This window comes from Somniosus microcephalus, chromosome 12 (assembly GCF_052327205.1).
Source record: "Somniosus microcephalus isolate GS21.2 chromosome 12, FLI_Smic_1.0, whole genome shotgun sequence".
Lineage (NCBI taxonomy): Eukaryota > Metazoa > Chordata > Chondrichthyes > Squaliformes > Somniosidae > Somniosus > Somniosus microcephalus.
The window spans coordinates 62,956,198-62,971,711 of NC_140998.1; the positions used below are offsets into that span (position 1 = coordinate 62,956,198).

Here is a 15,514-nt window from a genome sequence, read left to right on the forward strand (position 1 = left end):
AATCTGCTCACGCTTCACTGGTGTTACTTCACTAGAAGTGCGGTAGATCCATGGAAGTTGTAATGGTATGATTGGACTTCATATTAAAACCCAAAAATATAAGGGAACAGAATTTTCCCGACAGGAAAAAAAAGACAAATAAATTACAAAATCTTCAGCATTTAGAAATAGCTGTCAACTGGATGACTTGTGCAACTATTACTCCTGCCGGGTGAATCATTAGCAATCACCCAGCAAAAAATGTCCCCAACTTCCTCAGAAGGGAACATTTAATCAGTAGCCAACATTTGATATAATCAAGTTTGATGCAGGTACCTGCCGAAATGCTGCAGGACCATCAAGCCCCAGTTTTAATTAGTAGTTCCAGACTACTCGCTGCATTCAGAGAAGAGTCCTGGGACTGTATGCTAATTGCTAGACAGCCAACTGTTCATTAACACTAAAAATAACTTCCAAAACTTCTATTTGTACTGGCTGTAGTTATACAGCATGGGTGGGAAGCTGTAGGAACACAACATTTCTTCCTAGAGATGCTCACGCACACTTTCCCAAGTACATTTAAGGAATTACACTGCAATTTGCATTTATACACAAGTCGAAACCACTTTGCATTGACAACAACCGTATCGTTAGTTGTCTAAAAAAGCTTTCATATTGAATTCTGGGAGATCAGCCTCAGAGCAGGCTTCCACCAATTATACCAACAGATTCAAGAAAACTACTCTTTCCACCTTCAACAGATTTAATCTACCCTGAATAAGTTTTTGAGAAGCCAGTATTAGTAAATACATTTTAGTTCTTGTTAGCTACTATAGCCTCCTATTTCTCCCCATGGAGTTTTAAATCGGAGTACTTTTTTTAAAGTCAGGCCTTCATTACACATTTCACAGTGGATGAATGCTGGGATTTCTTTCCCCAACACTCGGATTTGCATACAGTGAATTGGCCAGAAAAAGCAGCAAACCTGAGGATTGGGAGCAGTTTAGGATTCAGCAAAGGAGAACAAAGGGATTAATTAAAAGGGGGGAAATAGAATATGAGAGTAAGCTTCCAGGGAACATAATAACTGACAGGGAACATAAAAGCTGACTGTAAAAGCTTCTATAGATATGTGAAGAGAAGAAGATTGGTGAAGTCAAGCATAGGTCCCTTGCAGTCAGAATCAAGGGAATTTATAATGGGGGACAAAGAAATGGCGGACCAATTAAATACATACTTTGGTTCTGTCTTCACAAAGGAGGACACAAATAACCTTCTAGAGATGTCGGGGAACATAGGGTCTAATGAGAGGGAGGAATTGAATGAAATCAGTATTTGTAGGGAAATTGACGGCATTGAAGGCCGATAAATCCCCAGGGCCTGATAATCTACATCCTAGGGTACTTAAGCAAGTGGCCCGAGAAATAGTAGATGCATTGTTGGTCATCTTCCAAAAGTCTATGGACTCTGGAATAGTTCACATGGATTGGAGGGTAGCTAATGTAACCCCACTATTCAAAAAAGGTGGGAGAGAGAAAACAGGGAATTATAGCTCGGTAAGCCTGACATCGGTAGTGGGGAAAATGCTAGAGTCCATTATAAAAGATGTAATAGCAGAGCACTTGGAAAACAGAGACAGGATCGGACAAAGTCAACATGGATTTACAAAAGGTAAATCATGCTTGAATAATCTACTGGAAATTTGAGGATGTAACTGGTAGAATAGATAAGGGAGAACCAGTGGATGTGGTGTATTTGGACTTTCAGAAGGCTTTCGATAAGGTCCCGCGTAAGAGAGTGGCGTGCAAAGTTAAAGCACATGGGATTGGGGGTAAGGTACTGACTTGGATAGAGAACTGGTTGGCAGACAGGAAGCGAAGAGTTGGAATAAACGGGTCATTTTCTGAGTGGCAGGCAGTGACTAGTGGTGTACCGCAGGGATCGGTGCTAAGACCCCAGCTATTCACAATATATATTAATGATCTAGACAAGGGAACTAGATGTAATATCTCCAAGTTTGCAGACGACACAAAGCTGGGTGGGCGTGTGCGCTGTGAGGAGGATGCCGAGAAACTCCAGTATGATTTGGACAGGTTGGATGATTGGGCAGAAGCATGGCAGATGCAATATAACGTGGATAAATGCGAGGTTATCCACTTTGGTGGCAAAAACAGGAAGGCAGATTATTATCTCAATGGCAATAGATTGGGAGAAGGGGAAGTGCAATGAGACCTGGGCGTCCTTGTGCACCAGTCGCTGAAAGTAAGCATGCAGGTGCAGCAGGCGGTTAAGAAGGCAAATGGTATGTTGGCCTTCATAGCGAGGGGGTTTGAGTACAGGAACAAGGATGTCTTGCTGCAATTGTACAGGGCCTTGGTGAGGCCACATCTTGAGTATTGTATGCAGTTTTGGTTGCCTTATCTGAGGAAGGATGTTCTCGCCATGGAAGGAGTGCAGCGAAGATTCACCAGGCTGATACCTGGGATGGCAGGAATGACGTATGAGGAGAGATTGGGTCGATTGGGCTTGTACTCGCTGGAGTTTAGAAGAATGAGAGGGGATCTCATCGAAACTTATAAAATTCTAACAGGACTAGACAGACTAGATGCTGGAAGGATGTTCCCGATGGTCAGGGAGTCCAGAACCAGGGGTCACAGTCTAAGGATAAGGGGTAAGCCATTTAGGACAGAGATGAGGAGGAATTTCTTCACCCAGAGAGTGGTGAACCTGTGGAGTTCTCTGCCAAAGAAGGCAGTAGAGGCCAATTCATTAAATATATTCAAGAAGGAGTTGGATATATTTCTTAAGGCTAAAGGGATCAAGGGATATGGGGAGAAGGCAGGGACAGGGTACTGAATTTGGATGATCAGCCATGATCTCATTGAATGGCGGAGCAGGCTCGAGGGGCCGAATGGCCTACTCCTGCTCCTATCTTCTATGTTTCTATGTAATAGAAATCAAATGAAATCCATTTGTGATCATAATTTAGTATTAAAAGCAAATCAGTTAACAGTAATAGCTGCTGAACAGTAAATAAATATATAAAGGAGATAAGGCAAGACAGGCAGTGAGTGTATCAGGGCTGCAGAATGTGGGAATTTGTGCATGGCGAGACTGTCCCAGGAAAATGTCTATGTCGAGTGACTCTGGCTCAGTCATTGAGCTGGAGCGCGAGATAGAGACACTTTGGCAAATAAGGGAGGGGGTGGACTCCAGTAAACAGTCACATTAGAGAGGTATAGGTACAGAAGAGAAGTGCGTGACCGACAGTCAGCAGGGTAGGAGGAACCTAGTGAAGGCAGAGAAGAGGAATTGCATAAAATAGTATTGTTCAACAGGTATGATGCAATTACAACTGTTGGTGGATAAGGAGGAAAGGCTGTGGGAAGGTAACCAGAATGCTAGCCAAGGTACCTTGCAGCAGGAAGTAATTCAAGGGGAAGGGGCACAGAATAGAAAGGTTGGAACCTTCGGAGATTCAATAATTAGGGAGCTAGAGGGTAGAGAAAACTTGGAAAGAGGGGTTGCAGTTCACGGGACACTACCTCCAGTACTGGGACAGGGTTCACCGCTGGGAAGGGCTGCACCTGAACTGGACTGGGACAAAGGTCCAAGCAGAAAGGATAAATAAGAGATTGTAGAAAAAAAACTTTAAACTAATGAGGGGGGGGGGGGGGGGGGGGGGGGAGGTGGTTTGAGGGTAATAGCAACTTAACAAGTACGAAAGAGAGATGCGAGCAAAGGTCCGAACACAAAAACAGATAAAGATAACATAATCAGGGAATAGAAAAAAGCAGCTATAGGAATACCTGACAAAATTGAAGCAAAAGGACATATTAAATTGCCTGTATAGAAATGTAAAGAGCATCAGCAATAATACAGGGAAATTGCAGGCAATAATTAAAAGTGAGGAACTAGATGCAATAGGGATAATAGAAACATGGCTGCAGACAAGACAGGATTGACAGTTAAATATTCCAGGCTATAATGTTTTTAGAAATGATAGGAAAGCAAGACAGACTGATGGGGTAGCTGTGTTAACCAGAAACAACATAATGGCAGTAGCAAGAAAGGACATAACCAGAGATGTAACAGAATCCATTGATGGATTGAGATAAAGGATAGGAAGCAAATCTACCACACTATTAGGGGTATACGAACAGACCACCAAATTATGGAAAGGAAGTGGAAGGGGAAGCATGTAGGCAAATATATGAAATGAGTAACACACACACACACACAATATGGGGTATTTCAACTACCACCAAATAAACTGGCAGGGTGATAAGGATGGAGTTTTTACAGTGTATACAAAACTCCTTTCTGACCCACTCAATATGCAAGAAGCCCAACAAGGGAAGAAGCACTGCTAGACCTAGTAATGGGAAATGAACTAGAGCAGATAAAAGCAAATGTGGGAGAACATATTGACACTGAATATTGTGAACACACATGTTCGCTGTGGGAAAATGTTAGTTATTTACTTATATAAATAGAAAGTGATAGAAGAGTGCATGTTTGCATGTACCAAGCCCCAGGTTCAATCCCAGGCATCCTCAAGCAGTGCAATGTTCAACGTTTAGATACAATTATGAGAACATCCTCGTGGACACCTCACCCTTACAAACAACGGCAGGCAAGATTGTATTTACCTTGAAAAACCCTCATGTATCTCAATGGAATAGCACACGCACGACTCAAGACCATAAAGTGCAAATTAAGCACTTGGGTTTATTTCTAGGGTGATAGCATAAGTTCTCTACTTTTCCATTCTAAACTTGTATCGAACCTTGGTTAGACCACATTTGGGAGTATTGTGTACAGATCTGGCCGCCACATTATAAAAAGGATATAGAGGCACTGGAGAGGGTGCAGAAAAGATTTACAGATGATGCCAGAAATGCGAGGTTTTACCCATCAGGAAAGGAGGAACAGGCTGGGTCTCTTTGCTCTTGAAAAGAGAAGGCTGAGGGGTGACCTAATAGAGGTCGTTAAAATTATGAAAGGTTTTGATAAGAGTAGACACAGGAAGAGTGTTTCCACTTGTGAGGAAGAGCAAAACTGGAGGCCATCAATACAAGATAGTCACCAAGAAATCAAATAAAGAATTCAGAAGAAACTTCTTTACCCAGAGAATGGTGAGAATGTGTAACTCACTACCACAGGGAGAAGATGAGGCAAATAGTATAGAAACATTTAAGGGCAAGCTAGTTAAGCATATGAGGGAGAAGGGACTAGAGGGCTATGCTGACAGAGTTAGATGAGGAAGGATGAAGGATGCTCAAGTGGAGCATAAACGCCAGCATGGACTGGTTGGGCCGAATGGCCTGTTTCTGTGATGTATAAAAAGAAAAACATCTGTGGAGTAGTGATCACAGTATAAGGTTTAAGATAATGATCATGAGCGATATAGCAAAGACCAAAGTAACCATGATGGAATGAGGATAAAGCTAAAGGAGGTGAACTGGAGAAAAATACTGAATGACAAAGCAGAATAACAGTGGGCAATATTTAAAGGGGAGCTAAATAAGCGTTAAGAAATATATTCCACTAAAAGATCAGAACGAGCCAAGAATGAGTTGCCATGCATAAAGAGGTCAGCATAAAATCGAATTAAAAAAAAAAAAAATTTGTTCACGAGATGTGGGCGTTGCTGGCAAGGCCAGCATTTATTGCCCACCCCTAATTGTCCTCGAGAAGGTGGTGGCGAGCCACGTTCTTGAACCGCTGCAGTCCGTGTGGTGAAGGTACTCCCACAGTGCCGTTAGGTAAGGAGTACCAAGATTTTGACCCAGCGATGAAGAAGAAAAGGATGGTGTGTAACCTGGAGGGGAACATGCAGGTGGTGGTGTTTCCATGTGCCTGCTGCCCTGTCTTTCTAGGTGGTAGAGGTTGAGTGTTTGGGAGGTGCTGTTGAAGTAGCCTTGGTGAGTTGCTGCAATGCATCTTGTAGATGGTACACACTGCAGACACGGTATGCCGGTGGTGGAGGGAGTGAATATTTAAGGTGGTGGATGGGGTGCCAATCAAGCGGGCTGCTTTGTCGTGGATGGTGTCGAGCTTCTTAAATGCTGTCGGAGCCGCAATCGTCGTGGCAAGTGGAGAGTATTCCATCACACTCCTGATTTGTGCCTTATAGATGGTGGGAAGGCTTTGAGGAGTCAGGTGGTGAGTCACTCGCCGCAGAATACCTAGCCTCTGACCTGCTCTTGTAGCCACGGTATTTATGTGGCTGGTCCAGGTAAGTTGAGTCAATGGTAATCCCCAGGATGTTGATGGTGGGGGAAATCAACGATGGTAATGCCATTGAATGTCAAGGGGAGGTGGCTAGACTTTCTCTTGTTGGAGATGGTCATTGCCTGGCTCATGTGTGGCGCAAATGTTACTTGCCACTTATCAACCAAAGCCTAAGGTTGTCCGGATCTTGCTGCATGCGGGCGGGGACTGCTTCATTATCGGAGGAGTTGTGAGTGGAACTGAACACTGCAATCATCAGCGAACATCCCCACTTCTGACCTTATGATGGAGGGAAGGTCATTGATGAAGCAGCTGAAGATGGTTGGGTCTAGGATACTGCCCTGAGGAACTTCTGTAGTGATGTCCTGGGGCTGAAATGATTGACCAACAACCACCTTCCTTTGTGCTAGGTATGGCTCTAGCCAGTTGAGTGTTCCCCCCACCCCCCTCCCCGATTCCGATTGACTTCAATTTTACTAGGGTTCCTTGATGCCACATTCGGTCAAATATTGCCTTGATCTAAATAAAAAGGTCTATGCAAAGTACTTAAACAATATAGGAGAGAATGACAAAAGGGAAAAAGACAATTAGGATGGCAAAGAGGAAATAGGAAATAAAAATTTCAAAGCGTATATAAAGAAATAAAGTATTCTATAGGCGCAAAAGTAACAAAAGGAGAAGATAGAGATTGGGCCACAAAGGGGTCAGCAAGATAAATTCTCAGGAGATGATACTGAAATGGCAAGGATACTGAATAGATATTTTGCCTCAGTTTTCACTAAAGAGGCTACCAAAGAGGAAATTACAACAGTAGAAGTCAAGAGGAATATTACAACAGTTCAGATAGGAAGAAAGGAGATACCAGACAAACTATCAAACCGGAGGACAAATTTCCAGGTCCAGGTGGATTGCACCCACAGATAGATACTCAAAGAAACTAGGGAGAAGATAGTAAATGCACTAGTATCCATATATAAAAAGGGAATAGTACCAGAGCGCTGGCGAATAGCAAATGTAATTCTTATCTTCAGAAAGGAGATACAACTAACCAAGGAAACTATAGACCAGTTAGCTTCATGTCAGTAGTAGCAAAGATATCAGAATCTTTGCTAAAAGATGAGAACATAAGAAATAGGAGCAAGATATGGCCCCTCGAGACTGCTCCGTTATTCAATAAGATCATGGCTGAACTTCTGCCGCATCTCCACCTTCCTGCCCTATCCCCATATCCCTTGATTCCCTTAGTGCCCAAAAAACTATCGATCTCAGTCTTGAATATACTCAATGACTGAGCATCCACAGCCCTCTATGGCAGACAAACATTGAGAGGTGAAGAATATTAAAAATAGTCAGCATGGATTTCTAAAAGGAAGGTCATACATAATCAACCTTATTGAATTCTTTGAATAAATAAAGTAGACAAGGGAAATGCAGTGGATGTGGTATACAAATCAGGGAGGTATAGCCAATAATCTGAAGGACTGCACCAAAATACAGAAATAAACAGGCTTGCTGAGTGGGCAGACAAATGACAAAATGCAATATAGCAGAGTGTGAGGTGTCAGGAAAGATTGAGCGACTGGGGCTCTTTTCTCTAAAAAAAAAGACAAGAGGAGACCTCACAGAGGTCTTTCAAGAGTTTGATGAGGAGGTTGTGCAGAAACTCCTTTCACTTGTGGGGGAGTCCAGAATAATGAGACATAAATAAGATAGCCACTAACAGATCAAATAAAGAATTTTGGAGGAATTTCTTTACACAAGGCTGGTGAGAATGTGGAACTCACTGCCACATAGAGTGCTTGAAACAGATAGCATTGATGCATTTAAGGAGCAGCTCAATACACACATATACACACATAAATAAACAAGAAATTAGAGCGATTGGGGGGTGGGGGGGGGGGGGGGGTGGTAAACCACTGTTAACTCTGTACAAGTCCGGGCATGTCTCTACCCCTAAGCCCAAGTATAAAGGTGACTCACCACCCTTCCCCCGGGAGCTCTTAGGATGGATCCACTAGCAGAGGCATGCTCCAGTTCTTAGTCAATAAAAGCCTACTTCATATAAGTTCAACTCGTAGTCTTTGGTGTTGTTGATAGTGCATCAATTTTATTGACTAATTTTCGACATGGAGCAAATCTTGAAGCTGGAACGTTTAGACCTGGATCCTCAAGCAGCAGATGCAGCCAATAACTTTGAACACTGGCTGAGCTGTTTCGAAGCCTTCCTGGAAGCCTCCAGCACTACCGTCACTACAGACGACGCGAAACGGCTTGTCTTGAACTCACGGGTGAGCCGAGTCTACTCGATTATCCGAGACGCCACAACTTACGCGGCCGCCATCGCGACGCTAAAGGAACAATACGTGAGGCCTGTTAACGAGGTCTACGCCAGACACCTCCTGGCTACCCGAAAATAGCGCCCCGGGGAATCGGGCGCCGAATATTTACTGGCACTGAGAGTCCTCGGCCGGGACTGTAATTGCAAAGCGGTGACGGCCAAGGAATGCACGGAAGACCTGATCCGAGACGCCTACGTAGCCGGCATCAGGTCCAACTATACTCGGCAGAGGCTGCTGGAACAGAGGGGGCTCGACCTGCAGAAGACGGTGGCCCTCGCTAACTCGTTAGACGTGGCCCTCCAGAACATGGATGCCTACCCCCCTGACCGGATGGCCATGTGGATGCCACGGGAGCAGCCAGCTTGGGACCCGGTAAGGCCACAAGCCGCCAGCAGCCCAACTACAGCTGCAATGACCAGAGGCCAGAAATGCTACTTCTGCGGCCAGGCCAAGCACCCCAGGCAGCAATGCCCAGCAAAGGACGCGACCTGCTCCAAATGCGGCAAGAAAGGCCACTACGCGAGAGTGTGCAGGGCGAAATCGACCCCCAATTCCAGCAGCGCCGCGTGTGAACCGTACAGGCCGCCATTTTGGACCCCACCAACCACGTGTGAGCCGTGCGGGCCGCCATTTTGGGCACCACCAGCTGAGGGGGAGCCACCATCTTGGACACCATTTCAGGACCAGGCCCCCGGCGCGGGCGAATACTACAGCGACCCACCGACCTCTACGATGGCCCCCATCACCCTGGACCAATCTAGGCCCCATCAACTAGCCAGGTCCACGATGAACGTAAAGGTAAATGGCCATGCCACAAATTGCCTTTTCGACTGCGGAAGCACGGAGAGCTTCATCCACCCCGACACGGTGCGACGCTACTCCCTATCGGTTATGCGCACACGCCACCAGGTCTTTATGGCCTCAAAGTCCCATACGGCGGACGTCGGCGGCTACTGTGTAGCGACTCTGACAGTGAACGGCGTGGAGTACAGAGAGTTTAAATTCCTCGTCCTGCCACAGCTCTGCGCTCCCGTACTGCTAGGATTAGACTTCCAGTGCCATCTGGAGAGCGTTACGATGGCATATGGCGGGCCCCTGCCCCCACTTACAGTCTGCAGCCAGCAGAATTTAAACACGGCGCCGCGCAAAGTATGCAGCCTGTCCACCCTGAAGGTCAAACCCCCCCCGTTGTTCGCTAACCTCGCCAAAGACTGCAAGCCAATTGCTACTAAAAGCAGGCGGTACAGTGCCGGGGATAGCAGCTTTATTAAATCAGAAGTACAAAGACTCCTGAGGGAAGGGATTATCGAGGGCAGCACCAGCCCATGGCGAGCCCAAGTGGTGGTAGTAAAGACCGGCGAAAAACAGCGCCTGGTTATTGATTACAGCCAGACGATCAATCGATACACGCAATTAGACGCATACCCACTTCCCCGCATATCTGACATGGTCAACCAGATAGCACAATACCGGGTATTCTCGACGATTGATCTGAAGTCGGCATACCACCAGCTCCCCATCAGGCCTGAGGACCGCCAGTACACGGCCTTCGAGGCCGACGGTCGCCTCTACCACTTCCTCCGAGTCCCCTTCGGCGTCACCAACGGGGTCTCGGTCTTCCAAAGGGAGATGGACCGGATGGTTGACCAGAACGCGCTGCAGGCCACCTTCCCCTATCTAGACAACGTCACCATCTGCGGCCATGACCGGCAGGACCACGACGCCAACCTAGAAAGATTCCTCCGTACGGCCCAACGGCTGAATCTGACATACAACAGAGAAAAAATGTTCCACACCGCGTGCCTCGCTATTCTTGGCTGCGTGGTGGAAAACGGAGTCATCGGCCCCGACCGAATGCCTAGGGTTCTTCTCTTACTACGCCCAGTGGGTGCCCAACTATGCGGACAAAGCCCGGCCCCTCATCAAGTCAACCTCCTTCCCCCTGACGGCAGAGGCCCGTGCGGCCTTCACCCTCATAAAAGAGGGCATTGCGAAGGCCACAATGCACGCAGTGGATGAGTCCATCCCTTTCCAAGTGGAGAGCGATGCATCCGACTTCGCCCTAGCCGCAACCCTTAACCAGGCGGGGAGACCCGTGGCCTTCTTTTCACGGACCCCCCAGGGCCCCGAAATTCGACACTCCTCAGTCGAGAAGGAGGCCCAGGCGATAGTGGAGGCTGTACGGCACTGGAGGCATTACCTGGCCGGTAAACGTTTCACCCTGCTCACTGACCAACGGTCAGTAGCATTTATGTTTAACAACAGACAAAGGGGGAAAATCAAAAATGATAAGATATTGCAGTGGAGGATCGAGTTATCCACCTACAACTACGATATCTTATACCGGCCCGGGAAACTTAATGAGCCCCCAGACGCCCTATCCCGTGGGACATGTGCCAACGCACAAGTCGATAGGCTACGTACCCTCCACAATGATCTCTGCCACCCGGGGGTCACCAGGTTCTTCCACTTTATTAAAGCTCGCAACCTGCCTTACTCCATCGAGGAGGTCAGGACCATGACCAGGAACTGCCAGGTCTGCGCCGAATGCAAACCGCATTTTTATAGGCCAGACAGGGAACACCTGATTAAAGCCACCCGCCCCTTCGAACGTCTCAGCGTCGATTTCAAGGGGCCCCTTCCCTCCTCTGACCGCAACACGTACTTCCTCAATACTATTGACGAGTACTCCCGTTTCCCCTTCGCCATCCCCTGCCCGGACATGACCAGCGCCACAGTCATCAGGTGTCTCAACAACCTGTTCGCCATATTTGGCTTCCTCAATTACATCCACAGCGACAGGGGCTCGTCGCTCATGAGCTGCGCCAGTACCTGCTCGAGAAGGGCATAGCCACGAGCAGGACTACCAGCTACAACCCCCGGGGTAACGGACAGGTAGAGAGGGAGAACGCAACGGTGTGGAAGACCGCCATGCTCGCCCTAAAATCCAAGGGCCTCCCAATCTCCCGCTGGCAAGATGTCCTCCCCGATGCGCTCCACTCCATATGATCACTGCTCTGTACTGCCACAAACGCCACCCCTCACGAGAAGATAAACTACATCCTAGGGTACTTAAGGAGGTGGCCCTGGAGATAGCAGATGCTCTAAGGATCATCTTCCGGAACTCCATTGACTCGGGAACAGTACCCGTGGATTGGAGGGTAGCTAATGTTACCCCAATATTTAAAAAGGGGGGTAGAGAGAAAGCAGGGAATTATAGACCAGTAAGCCTTACATCGGTTGTGGGCAGAATGCTAGAGTCCATTATTAAGGATAAAATAGCGGAGCACTTGACAAATGGGGAAAGGATCGGACAGAGTCAACATGGATTTACAAAGGGTAAATCGTGTTTGACTAATCTGCTGGAATTTTTTGAGGAAGTAACTGGTAAAATAGATGGGGGAGAGCCAGTGGATGTGGTGTACCTTGACTTCCAGAAAGCCTTCGATAAGGTTCCACACAAAAGATTATCATGCAAAATTAAGGCTCATGGGATTGGGGGCAAAGTATTAACGTGGATAGAGAACTGGCTGGCGGATAGAAAACAGAGAGTTGGAATAAACGGCTCGTTTTCGGAGTGGCAGGCAGTGACCAGCGGGGTGCCGCAAGGATCTGTCCTGGGACCCCAGCTGTTCACAATATATATAAATGATCTGGATCAGGGAATTGGATGCAATATTTCCAAATTCGCTGACGACACTAAACTAGGAGGAGGGGTGGGCTCTGATGAGGATGTCAGGAGGCTACAGTGCGATTTGGACAGGTTGGGGGAATGGGCGGATACGTGGCAGATGCACTATAATGTGGATAAATGCGAGGTTATCCACTTTGGGGGTAAAAACAGGAGGGTAGATTATTATCTAAATGGCAATAGATTGGGAGATGGGGAAGTGCAGAGGGACCTGGGTGTTCTTGTGCACCAGTCACTGAAGGAGAGCATGCAGGTGCAACAGGCGATTAAGAAGGCAAATGGTATGTTGGCCTTCATATCAAGGGGGTTCGAGTATAGGAATAGGGATACCTTACTACAGCTGTACAAGGTGCTGGTGAGACCGCATCTGGAGTATTGTGTACAGTTTTGGTCGCCCCATCTGCGGAAGGATGTTCTTGCCATGGAAAGAGTGCAACGGCGATTCACCAGGCTGATACCTGGAATGGCGGGAATGACCTACGAAGAGAGACTAAATAGTTTGGGCTTGTACTCACTGGAGTTTAGAAGATTGAGAGGGGATCTCATCGAAACATATAAAATTATGGCAGGCCTGGACAGGCTGAATTCAGAGAGAATGTTTCCAATGGCCGGGGAGCACAGAACCAAGGGCCACAGTCTAAAAATAGCAGGCAAATCATTTAAAACAGAGATGAGGAAGAATTTCTTCACTCAAAGAGTGGTGAGCCTGTGGAATTCCCTGCCACAGAGGGCTGCGAAGGCTAATTCAATAAATATTTTCAAGAGAGAATTGGATATATTTCTGAAGGCTAAGGGGATTAAGGGTTACGGAGAAAAGGCGGGGACGGGGTACTGAACTGGTAAGTTCAGCTATGATCTCAGACGAAGATCAGCCATGATCTCATTGAATGGCGGAGCAGGCTCGAAGGGCCGAATGGCCTACTCCTGTTCCTATCTCTATGTTTCTATGTTTCTATGTTTCCCCAGGAAATCCACCTCGGGGACATCACTACCGCCATGGCTGACGTCTCCGGGACCCGTCCTGCTCAGGAAACACGTGAGGAGCCATAAGACGGACCCCCTGGTCGAAAAGGTTCACCTCCTCCACACCAACCCACAGTACGCCTACGTGGCGTATCCTGACGGGCAGGAGGACACAGTCTCAATTCGAGACCTCGCACCCTCAGGTACCACCCGAAACACCATCGATCACCATCCACTACCTCCACCCACCACCACTACCCACGACGCACCACCGGGGTGTCTACCACGAACTGACGACATGCCGGTGCCATCCCTACCCAGAGAGGACGACACGCCAGTGCTCCGTCCCACGCGAGAAGCGGCCGCGGGCAAAGAACCGCCGCAACCGGCACCACGAAGATCATTACGGCAGACAAGACCTCCGGAGAGACTTTCGTATACGAACTTTTGAAACACTTCACCCCGCCGGACTCTTTTTTAAACGAGGGGTGAATGTGGTAAACCACTGTTAACTCTGTACAAGTCCGGGCATGTCTCCACCCCGGCTCCACCCCTAAGCCCGAGTATAAAGGTTACTCACCACCCTTCCCCCGGGAGCTCTTAGGATGGATCCACTAGCAGAGGCATGCTCCAGTTCTTAGTCAATAAAAGCCTACTTCATATAAGTTCAACTCGTAGTCTTTGGTGTTGTTGATAGTGCATCGGGGGAAAGAGATATATGAGAAGGATGGGGGCAGGATACGAAGAGGCAGAGTGAGAGGAGGCTTGTGTGGAGTATAAACACCAGCATAGACCATTTGGGCTGAATGGCCCGTTTCTTTCATTTAGATTCTAGGTAATCACGATTAAGTTACCACCAGAAACGGTGATTATAGGTAGCGCTCCGATTTACAAGTGTACACAGGCATCTAAATTGGGATTAAAGATGACAAGGAAATCCTACTTCTGTGTTCACAACACACAAGAACATAAGAATTAGGAGCAGGAGTAGGCTATATGGCCCCTCCAGCCTGCCCTGTCATTCAATAAGATCATGGCTGATCTTCAATCTCAACTCCACTTTCCTACCAGATCCCCATAACCCTGGATTCCCCTAGAGCCCAAAAATCTATCTCAGCCTTGAATATACTCAAAGACTCAGCCTCCACAGCCCTCTGCGGTAGAGAATTCCAAAGATTCACAACCCTCTGAGTGAAGAAATTCCTCATCTCAGTCTTAAAACACGTATCAAAAAGTTCCGCTGCAGTGTGTTCCTTGCGTCAAACTGAGCTGTAAATGCATAAACAGGGCGACAAACCTGGGGGGGTAGCAGCAGCAGCAGGTCACTAACCCAAGCACCGCAGGCACGGCAGCGCTGCCCGCCTGAGTCCAGACTCTGCCGCTAACCGCTGTGGAGGCGCGAGGGCCGCCGCCTCCTGTCATTCAATCTTTACCTCATGTTCGGTGTTTTCCTGCCCGTCCTTTGTGCCGCTTTTCCCGGTTTTCGGAGGCTCCTAAGTGAAAGATGCAGAGATAAAAATCATCAGCCCGGGAGTTGAAGAACAGAGGGCGGAGAGAGTTCAGTTAGTGCCGGCCGGCCGCCTGCCTCTCCCCGCCGGCCGCTTCCGAAAAGACAGCCGATAGATCGCGTCAAACATCCCACAACCGCCGCCGAGAGCCTCTGGCCAGCGGCCAGACAAACGGTGAACAGGACCGAGGGGAGACGCCGGCCGTCGACCCCCTCCTGGCCGGCCGGCGAGAGGCACAGGGCGGCCCCGGGAGGGGGTGGTCCCGTCCGTCCCTCCCTCCTGTACAGCCCTGGGACACACACAACCTCGGGTTAGGGCCCCCGCTGCTCTACCCCGAGTGATGTCCAGGCTGGGACCCTTCCTTCCTTCTCTCCCTCCCTCACCTTCTCTTTCTTGTTTTTATTCGGCATTTCCACTCGCTTCGCCCCGCTCGCGCTCACACACACACTCTCTCTCTCCGCCGCTTCCTGCTCGCGGCCGCTCACACCGACCCGGTCAGCGCCGCCTGCTCATCCCGCACAGCTATTGGCGGTTCAGCCGCACGTGACCATTCCGCCCCGCTGATTACAGACCTGCACACACTGCTCAATCCATCCTCAATTGCACTTTGAAGTAAGTTTAAACTTCTCATGTGTAGTCTCAAACTGCTGGGATTACTGCAAAACAGTGTGTGCATTTTGAGAGAGAAAAATAAACGAACATGTACCTAACTGACTGGAGTGATGTATCCAGGGGTCGGCATGAGGACCATTACTTTTTCTAATATATGAATGACCTGGACTTGGGTACAGGGAGTA

At 48.0% G+C, this 15,514-nt stretch overlaps 1 protein-coding gene across 2 annotated transcripts in view; it reads right to left on the minus strand.

The window, feature by feature from the left end:
- The window catches only part of ppp2r5ca (protein phosphatase 2, regulatory subunit B', gamma a), a 293,739-nt gene extending 278,498 nt beyond the window's left edge, over positions 1 to 15,241 (minus strand). Inside the window, exons 1-2 of one of the 2 annotated variants that reach the window (XM_086002969.1) lie at positions 15,101 to 15,241; positions 14,643 to 14,702 (exon numbers count right to left, since the gene is read on the minus strand). In XM_086002969.1, the coding sequence (XP_085859095.1) occupies positions 14,643 to 14,702; positions 15,101 to 15,127 (87 nt within the window). In that variant the 5' untranslated portion in view covers positions 15,128 to 15,241. Of the gene's footprint in view, positions 1 to 14,642; positions 14,703 to 15,100 lie in introns of those variants that run through there. The other variant, XM_086002972.1, reaches the window with a different exon arrangement.
- Between the last annotated feature and the right edge of the window lie 273 nt (positions 15,242 to 15,514).